We start from the raw sequence: 10,660 nt of genomic DNA, 5'->3' as shown, positions 1-10,660 counted from the left end.
AATTTCACGTTTATTGGAATGTAGTATTGAAAACCTGCAGGAAGTTAAGGTTATTCTTTATATCCTACGAAATAGACATCTAGATGATTTAAAGTTCAGACTGAAAGTCATAAATATCGTTTTAAAGAAGTTCCATTCACACAGATTTGATTTTAAAACATGGAATGTATTAAATGATATCTACAATAAAATGGGAGTATACTCACAATATAAGAAACATTACCAACCATGCATTAAGTCTGCCATATCCTATTTTGTTATTAACAATACACCTGTGCCTCATGAACTTATCAACATTTTTGATTTTGATACATATAAACTTGAACAGAATAAATTTAATGATGAAGAGAAATTGAAAATGTTTATCTTTTTATATCAATTTGTTATGAACAAAATTGAAACAACAAAAGATGAAAGTTTGCTTACATGGTTGGATAATACATTAATTTTGTTCAAAGATTGGAATAAACAGTGCATTGATTATCCACAAGTTGTTAACAAAATTGAGAGTATACTTAAACCATTAGACGATACAATATCTAACATTGGAAAAATTAAACGACTATATAATAGAAAAAGAGTCTGGAGACAAGTTTTATTCAAGGAATCATTGGTAATAAATCCAGGAAAAAGTGCTTGTATAAATGCATTGAAACATGATCCAAAAATATTGTATATTCAAAAAAAGGCATTTCATGATATATGCATTAAGAAAGACAAACAAATATGGAAATTCCTCGAAAAAGTCCGCATTTATTGGCCTCAATCCTTGGCTAATGATCTAAAAACAATATATGAAAATCAATTACATACAGTTCCTGATAAGAAACTTTATAAACTTTTGTCTAAGATGGAGTTATCGGAGTTTTTAGTAACACATGTTCCACAAGATGATGCGATTCATTGGGAGAGATTGCATGAATTAGAACTGGTCAAACATATTATAAAAAATATACATGTTGCACGACCAAAGCCTTCTTTAAATGTTGTATTAATGTACGCCAAGGGCATTTATTTGCAAGACTCATTTTCATCAATTAGAGCTTTATTGCATAATATGACACCTGCTCAGAACAAGGAATATATAACGAATTTGAATAATTTGCCGGAATTTGTACAAAAACTTTGCGTCCTTCAGGTCTTTACAAAGTTCTGTAAAGATGAACGTAATGAAATTGTATATAGCATTTGGAACACAACACAATTTTGTTCTGTTCGTGCTGATATTTTTAAACTGCATGTCAAAGCTTTGCGAAAATACGCTAAAAATGACATAAATAAAAATGATGCTTACCATGAGACCGTGCAAGAAAGATGGAGTATTTTGAAAAGATTGATTTTAACCCTGACCGAAAACGAAAGCATGGTGTTATATAGCTTGTTATGTAAGTTCGAAAAAGTGCCCCAAATAGTACATAAGGACTATTTCATTATTTTGTACAAGTTTTTGAAGACACTACCGAGAAGACTTAATTGTTATCACTTTATGAATAATATTGTATCAAAAATTGATATGGGAATTTTACTGCAACTCGATGTTAATTTTGTCGTGGAAATGGTCAATGATACTATAATTAGTAGGATATGGACGGAAAAATTAGACTCGTCCTACAAATTTCGCCTCATTTCTTACGTAACCAGTCAGAGTGGTAACGACAAGCAAGAAATTGCTTTTGAGAAAGTTTTGAGCCCTGTATTAAAAAGGGCTTATGAAATGTGGCATGTAAAACAACAAGGCTTATACATGTCGAGATTTAATATCTACAGTTTACTTTCTTTACTTTCTTATGAGAAATTTCTGGAAGGAAGCAAGGGTCCCACCCTCCTAATTTTATTATATAAAAGTTTTCAGGAAAATTTGGATGTTAATGAGAACTATATGATAATAACTGAACTTAAATTGGCGATAGAGTATATAAAAATTGTAGCTAAATGTGAGAGCCGATTGCCCTGCAATTATGAGGAAGCCATTCAAGAATTTAGTAAGTTATGTATAAATACATTATGCGACGATATTGCATCTAAAGGTATCGGCATTTTGATATTGTATCATCATGCTCTCCAAAAGATTGTCAACGGTTTTCGTATACTTAAACACGAGTTGTTTAATCATATGCTAGACTTGTCTAAACAACTATCACCTGATCTGGAAATTTTAGTCCATAAGTTAATAGTTGAGCATAGTTTCTATTGCGAGTATCGTAAGAAGGATAAGAAGGATAGAAAAATGTTACACGAAAGAATCAAAGCGCATCCCGCACCTGAAGTTAAAGTGAGTGTCTCCAGACTTTATAATTATTATTGTTCGACGCCTTACTACCCGTTGATGTACTTTTTATTGAAAGATAGGTAATTTGTTTGCTGTCCAGTCGGAAGGACGAACGGTGAGCTGAAGATACGCTCCCTTACACGAGGAAGAAGGCTGCTCAATGACATGCTTGCTCATAATAACAAGAGTCGAGACTATGTCAGTCTGCATAAGCCTGCAGAAATTTTAAAATGTCGTTTTGTCCTTTGTTGGTTAATATATGATGCAATTTTACTAACAAATAAAACTACCTTGCAATGTTTTGCGTATATACCTATAAATGTCTGTTATCGACTGTCTGTGATCCAGTATAAAATAAGCTATAGTTTATTATTTTTTATAATAAAATACATTTTTTTATATTTTTCTTTATTTTTACATGATAACAATTTTTTCCTTTAGAGCGTTGAAAACGTTCTAAAACATGCATACAAACTAACAGAGATAAGTATATTGCAAAGTATTTTTAGTAGGTTTAAAGGCTTTTGAAGGGAAGGCTAATGAGTAAGGTATTAAAGTTCATTATATATCTAGATTATTATACTATTTTTATTATTAAGGTTATTAATTGGTTGGTAGTCGTTATCTACTTTTATTTTGTCTTTACGTTTTCCAAAACTGCATGCCTAATTGTAAAAAGAAATCAAATTATCTTAACACCAGCTGCGTCCCGCGGTTTCACCCGCGTAAGTCCGTATCTCGTAGGAATACCGGGATAAAAAGTTGCCTTATGTTATTCCACTTGTTCAGCTATTTACGTATCAAATTTTATTGCAATCGGTTTAGTAGTTTTTGCGTGAAAGAGCAACAAACACACACACATCCTCACAAACTTTCGCATTAATAATATTAGTAGGATAGGATAGGACATGTATGAAATTAAAGCATTTTATTACGTAATTATCGATATTCTTATAATTTTTCAAGAATAGGTGCTCTTGTTAAAAATACTGCAAGCTCAATGAATAACGATGGCATCACTACTACCACTTGACAGCATGTTAGATTTATTGACATTTGTCAATTGACGTTCTTTTGCAAAGATAAGGACAGAAACTCAGTGGTTCATATAAAAATTGTTTGCATCTATTACATTTACATTGACCTTTACGTTTTAGTTTCTTTATTGAATTATGTTGAAAAGAAAGTAGGTCTAGAAAGAGCGCTTAGACAGATTCCAGTTTCCTAGAAATAGAAAAATCCCAAAATATGGACGGTCTAGATCTGCATGCGCCGGTGGACTCTAACAAGGTTTGTATCCATCAAGCCAATCAATGATAACAAATATATAATTAGTATTACAAAACAGTGAACAAAATGTCTTTTATTAAAAAAACTTGTAAAATTCACTCCAGATCCCTAAAGTCAAAACAAGTTATGAATTCGTACTGTGTCACTTACATATTATTTACTTTATTTTATTTCAGAGTTATGCCGAATTAACCTATGAAGAAAAAATGAGGTAAGATCGTAATCTATATATAAAATTTATACTTTAGATAATTTGAATTGTTAATTGGATAATAAGCAAAGTTGTATCTAAGTAAGAAGTTTTTCAGATTTGCAATATGTGTGTAAAATAAAGAGTTGTATAAAATTTCGTGTTTTATTGATCCTTTTATTAAATCTACAAACAAGTCAATATAGAAATTTGATTGAGTTTAAATTAAATGTTTCAGATATGATCACCAGAAGATGCATGCTATGCATGAAGGGCATGAGTCCATGCATGTCACCATGGTCGGAATCTTGATGATAGTTCTAGTGATAGCTCAGATTGTATTTGTGCAATGGAAGAAGTATCACTACAGATCTTATTCAGTGAGTATTTACTGCTATCCATTGACATAGGTAAGCTGGTAACATTTCATAAATTGTGTATGCTAATGCAACACTGGCTGAATTGTGCAAAGCAAAATTGCCATTAAATAAAAAAAAATATTACTATTATCTTTGCTCAGCTTACCATTAAGCAAGATTGTGGTCAAGCGCTTCCTCATGAATAAAAAAAATACTAATATAGGCCATTACATGTTGTCTGTTTATGAAAGATAGATAAAATGTTAAGGCGTGATAGATTTAACAATAAAAAACAATTTTATTCCTCCTAGTTCTTCACCATGGTAACAATGTGGGTGTTACCACTGATCATGAGCCTCAAGAATGTCTGGATAAGATTTGTGTCAATATGGCTGATGTTTACTGCAGTAACCGCATTCATTTTACGGCAATCTACCAGGAAGCCCATGTCTCCTAGTACACCTAGGTAAGTGTATGAGTCTATATACTACACTAGCTGCTCATTTCAGCTCTGCCTGGGTTGGCCCGGGTCATAAACAAGATAAAATGTAGTCTATAACACTGGCACATAACATAGCTTTCTATATATATTTATATTAAATAATTTTTCAAATCAGTCAAGGAGTTTCAGAGCCAACAAACAAACATGTCTGTCCTCTTTGTAATATTAATGCAAATTATGAGTTTGTTTGTTTCATGTATGGACACAAACTGCCTAAATATATTCTACTTTTTGAAATTTTTTTCATATTTATTAATCTGATTCCTTTATTAATCCCTACTTCCCTACTAGTCCCTACTAATATTATAAATGCGAAAGTAACTCTGTCTGTCTGTCTGTCTGTTACACTTTCACGCCTAAACCACTGAACCGATTTTGACAAAATTTGATATGAAGATAGAAATGAACTTGGGAAAGAACATAGGATACTTTTTAACGCGAAAAAAGGGTAGAAAGGGTTGAAAGAGGGGATGAAAGTTTGTATGAAAGTTCGTTATTGTCAAACCGATTTTGATGAAACTTGGTATGAAGATGGAGTTAAACGTGGGAAAGAACAAACCATACTTTTTGATGCGAAGAAAATACTCCTTACCATGTCGCGCGATATAAGCGAATTCTACGCGGGCGAAGCCGCGGGCGAAAAGCTAGTAACAAATAAAGCTTTTTTTTGTTAACAACATACTGTTTCAATTGTTTTCTGGTTTTGGTATATTAAGTAATAGGTAATTAACAAATTTATGCTGATTTCCAATATATATGCATCGTGAAAATTATGTGCATGCCATTAAAGTTAATATCAAACCAAATGTTTTATAAATTTGGTGATCATTTCTGCATATTGACCAGAAACATAAATATTAAGCTATTTGTTTGTTTCAATTTGGTACTTAAAATATTTCATCTTGGTAAAGAGTGGTTATAATTAATATGAATCTAATTTGTTTTACAGGGTGCTTAGTTCTAGGGTATAATTTCCCACACATTGGCCAGACATATTGGTGAGCACTTAGATAAATAAAACTTTAATAAATATACGAAATAACGAATTTCAGGTTGGTGTACAAATGGTTCTACCTCATATACAAGGTGTGCTGTGTGATAGGCCTGTTCGGCTACACCCTCATGATCCTAACGCTGTTTAATCTGAACAGCCTGTTTGGTGTGAAGGCCCACCGATGGATGGACACGGCCCTGCTGGCGCTGTTCTATGGGCTGTACTTTGGGGTGCTCGGCCGGGATGTGTCGGAGTACTGCTCGGAGAGGATGGCTGCTTCTATAGGGGTGAGGATTTGTGATGGAATTTATATGTTTGTCTCAACAAATACTATAAACAGCAACAATTTACAATGATGATACAGTAGAATTGAGAAACTTTTTATATATTTATCAAAAGTACTTATTCTACTTCATTTATTGACCACATCCTTGGCACAGTGGTTAACGCGTGAGCGTAGAACCGAGGTGTACTGGGTTCGATTCCCGTTGGGGAATACTTCTTCATTGGCTGAAATAAATTTATTATTTTGTTGATATTTCAGTATTACACAAAGGAAGGCATTCCAACTCGACTGCTGGAACGGAATGTGTGCGCCGTGTGCGGGAACCGGCTTCTAGTCAGCGTTGATGAGGAGGGGGTTTTAGGTAAGCTTTATATTCTAGCTATGACTAGCTGAGACCCGCGGTTTTTGTTTTATTGATTTAGTTAACAATTTAATGTACCACACAAAATTAAAAATAGTTGCCCGCTCTGTTATAAAAAAAAAAAATTAAAATGTTGCAAATACAAAATAAAGTGATTTATATAGTACATAAGGTGACCTTATCGCTTATCAGCGATCTCTTCCAGGCCGCCAAAGGAGGATAAAGAATCAAAATCCTATATTAATCCTAATATCCTATCCTACTTCCTTCTTAATATTATAAATGCGAAAGTTTGTAAGGATGTGTGTATGTTTGTTACTCTTTTACGCAAAATCTACTGAACCGATTGCAATGAAATTTGGTACGCAAATAGCTGGACAACTGGAATAACACATAGGCAACTTTTTATCCTGATATTCTTACAGGATACAGATTTACGCGGGTGAAACCGTGGGGCGCAGCTAGTACTATAAATGCGAAAGTTCGTCAGGATGGATGTGTTTGTATGTGTATGTAATTTGTTACTCTTTCACACAAAAGCTACTGAACCGATTGCAATGAAATTTGATATGTAGATAGCTGGACAACTGGAATAACACAAGGCAACTTTTATCCCGATATTCTTACTGCATACAGACTTACGCAGGTGAAACCGCGTGGCGCAGGTAGTGTAAAATAAATGTTGATAAATTTCAGAAAAATTATGTACCAGTGCATATTATACGAACCAATAAACTATTCCGAATTTAACGCGTGCGAAGCCGTGGAAAAAAAACAAGAAATATTATAATATGAATTAGACTTTAAAATAATGATTTTCTACAGAGAATACATACAAGCTGACGTGCGGCCACGTGTTCCACGAGTTCTGCATACGCGGCTGGTGCATTGTCGGCAAGAAGCAGACCTGCCCCTACTGCAAGGAGAAGGTGGATCTCAAGAGGATGTTCACCAACCCGTATCCTTTGATATGCAGCGGTATTCAAATATGGGACACATTGTGGGTAACTGATGGTATGGTAAGTGTGGCCTGAATCCTAATAGGAGGCCTGTGTCCCAGCAGTGGGAACATATATGGGCTGATGATTATTAATTTTTCATTGTAATATAAGAAAGGCAAAGGTCTCGAAAGGACTGATCTATCAACGCACAGCTGATATTGCTGGACCGATCCGATGATGATGCAGGCGTCAGCTTAGAGAAGATTTTGATAGTTTCTGTCCCCAAAGGGAAAAAGTAGGGAAAGAAAGTTTATTCCGTGAAAATTTATTTTGACCACGCAGGCGGAAGCCGCGGGAAACAGCTCGTTATGCATGTTGTCCCGGCTTTCTATAGGTAAAAGTATTTTTAAAATTTTCGAACTTGCTTATTTTTTTTTTTGTCGTGTTTGAGATGGATCTTATGAAAATTTGTATAAAAAAACAACATTTTACGGCTAATCAAGCGTTTGTCAGTTCGCGCAAAGACAGGGCAACGTCAGCCAGTATATGCTACACCACTTCCATCCGCGAAATAGTAACTACGTCACTTCTTTTCCCCAAACTTATGTTTTCTGATAATACTCCTAAACACCACCAACCAGCTGGGACCGTCCCCACATCCTGTACGGTCAGATGCTGGACTGGATTCGCTGGATCATCGCCTGGCAACCGCTTGTCATGTTCCTGGTGCAGGGAATAAACTGGCTCCTGGGCCTGGAGTAGACCATAAGTTGTCAGGCTGGACAAGTGGGGCTTGATAATAATCAACCTTATGCCATTGTAATAAAGCACAATTCAATTCAGTTTTCGCGTAGACGAACCCTTCTATAAAAAGCTTCAAATTTTAAGCAAAGATGAGTATTTTATTACAATGGTAGCAAAGTGAAACAACAAATCATTGTAATGTTTTAGTCAAGATGATTTTAAAATACACTAGTAGAATGTTGATTAGCAAAATCAACCTTATACCATGGCAATATAGCTCAAAACTCTATCGACGCCTATCGGTTAAATGTTTTTCCATTAATATTGTATACAAAATCAGAGTTTTGTATGGTCTGCTCTTAAGGCCTTCAATGCAAATTGTAAAATAATGATTTTTCTCGAGATTACGTACTATGCAAAATTGTATAAGATTACTTTGACTAGATAGGAAACAATCTCGACAGATATTCATATCAGTTTTTTTCAATTAGACGATAATCTGTCCGAATACGAATTTTCATCTAAATCTAATACATATTTTTTGGGAATACCTTCACGTTCATAGAAAATTATGAATTTATGTTGTATTAAATTAATTAATCGGTGTGAAATATAAATGTTTAAGTGTAAAAAGCAACCATAATTGCTTGTAAGTGTATGTGTAATCAAATTATAAGTGAATATAACGTTGACGTGACCTCGATTTTATGAAATTGTTGATTTTCCAGATTTTGTTGGTTCTTAATATTTTTTAATTAATTTATTTGTTATTTTAAGTAGATAATTTCTTTTTTTCAATATTTTTTGTAGATTTTTTTTTTTAGATCTTGTAAATACCGTCTAGATATTTTATGCCCTTATCTTTATTTATAATATAAATTATCAAAATAGTGATATAAGTACATTATTATTAATTTTAAATAAAATGTATAAATTATATGTGAAAATATAATAACGTAACATATTAAAAATATGTTCCTATTTTTTTAATAGTCCATTTCACATTTCAAGTATAATATTTCTTGTGGACAAAATTGAGAAAATTCTAAAGACTGATCTAAAATCATGCCTTTTCGTTCTAACTTATCTGTAACTTGTGCTAGAACGAGATGGGTAGTCTTTTATTAGAAAAAATCTCTAAATTATTAATTAACAGCCTTGTTTAACTGTGGATGCAAAAAGTTATTGACAATGTGAAATTATTGAAATTGAAAACGTGGCATTATATAAAATATGTTGTATTTTAATAATTTTGTTATGGTTATAATAATGTGAACGAGACGTTTATTTTCTACATTTCAGTAACATTTTTTTACGGTTTGTAATTTTTTGCATCTAAAGTTAATTTATATAAATACAATGTATATTTGTACATTTGTATAAATGTTTATTGTAAATATATTTATTTAAACTCGTGTATTGTAAACGTATTTTAGGCGTATTATTAATTTTCACGAGGGCCACTAATAGTTTTCATAGTTGGTAATAGATGGCGCTGTATTGTATTAAGACTATTCCAATGTAATGTATTTTGCAAATAATTTATATTAAATTTAGTAGTTTAGGCTAATAAGATTTTTTGGCCTCGTATTTTTTTAATAACATAACTAGCAGTAGGTTATTGGTATAAGTAAAATGAGGAGAGTATTGTTATGAGAAAAAAATACTTATTTCAAGAATATGTTTCTTAAAATATGTTATTACTGCTAATCATCGTCATCATCAGGGAGGATAGAAATGCCTTCCATTAGGTTGCCACTAGCCGAAGCCGAATCGAGTCATCGTCGCTGTCGCTGTGGTCATCAGAACAAATGACAAACGTCTGTGACCATATCTACCACATGATCTTTTTGACATATTCGTCTTCAATTTCTTTTACATTTTTACAGACATTTGCTTTTGATTTTCTTTGAACTTTCTTTTTCACCAGCTCTTTCACCTTTTCAAAAACAATAAAATTTGCACGAAACCACTGCACTCAGATGTAATCTTTAGACAGCGGAACGTTAACGAGGTGCGGGAGGCAAGTATCAACTGACAAACCAATCATAGCGCGCCCCGCCTCTTCGTCCCGCACCACCAAAGAGAACTAGTTTTTGTAACTGCGTTCAAGGTCGTTTGTCCAAGAAGTTTGCCGGGTACTGTCATGGGCTAATGTGAAATGAGCAATACAAGCTTTCTTCTTTTTATGTATGTTTTCTCGTTTGGTAAATTTGGGTTTTTATATTTAATCATCGCGTAAAGACGACATTTTTTAACCTCGAGAGGGGTAAGAAATGTCGTCTTAACGCTTTAATGTTGATTTATTTCGGCTGGCTCCTATCTCTTTCATTTTTCTTGAATATGAGTTAGGAAATGGACAATCATGTAAGTTACTTCTGGAATTTATATATTCATGGTTCAATAAATTATAAAAATACACTAGCATTGGAATAGTCTTTATTTTTAACATCTGTTTTCTAGAAATTTACAATTGCGCCACAAACTCGCATTTATAAGTACTTGAAATAGTTGTCTACTCTGTCTGTGAAGATATCTTGTGTAGTAGATGTAAGGATACAGTCTACAGTATTGTAAATATATTGTCTAATGTAAGCACTTCAATCAATTTGTGAATAAATGGCGATTTTAAATGTTTGTTTCTATTAATTTTCACTAGCCGCTTTCGCTATACAAATTCTCACTAGCGGCTTCGCCCGGGTTGACCTGGGATAAAAATAAAAT

The 10,660-nt window shown here is 33.2% G+C and overlaps 1 protein-coding gene across 1 annotated transcript; it reads left to right on the top strand.

Moving 5' to 3' along the window:
• The first annotated feature begins 3,330 nt into the window (after nt 1-3,330).
• Nucleotides 3,331-10,569, top strand: LOC119837428 (RING finger protein 121). The gene is made up of 8 exons (XM_038363003.1): nt 3,331-3,559; nt 3,736-3,770; nt 3,988-4,129; nt 4,420-4,574; nt 5,663-5,891; nt 6,149-6,251; nt 7,077-7,209; nt 7,834-10,569. Exons 1-8 carry the CDS (start codon nt 3,518-3,520, stop codon nt 7,952-7,954), a joined length of 960 nt encoding a protein of 319 aa, XP_038218931.1. The 5' UTR covers nt 3,331-3,517; the 3' UTR covers nt 7,955-10,569.
• Nucleotides 10,570-10,660: the final 91 nt, after the last annotated feature.

The sequence above is a fragment of the Zerene cesonia genome, chromosome 27 (genome assembly GCF_012273895.1).
Source record: "Zerene cesonia ecotype Mississippi chromosome 27, Zerene_cesonia_1.1, whole genome shotgun sequence".
Taxonomy (NCBI): Eukaryota; Metazoa; Arthropoda; class Insecta; order Lepidoptera; family Pieridae; genus Zerene; species Zerene cesonia.
This window is presented reverse-complemented; position numbering and strand designations above follow the sequence as displayed.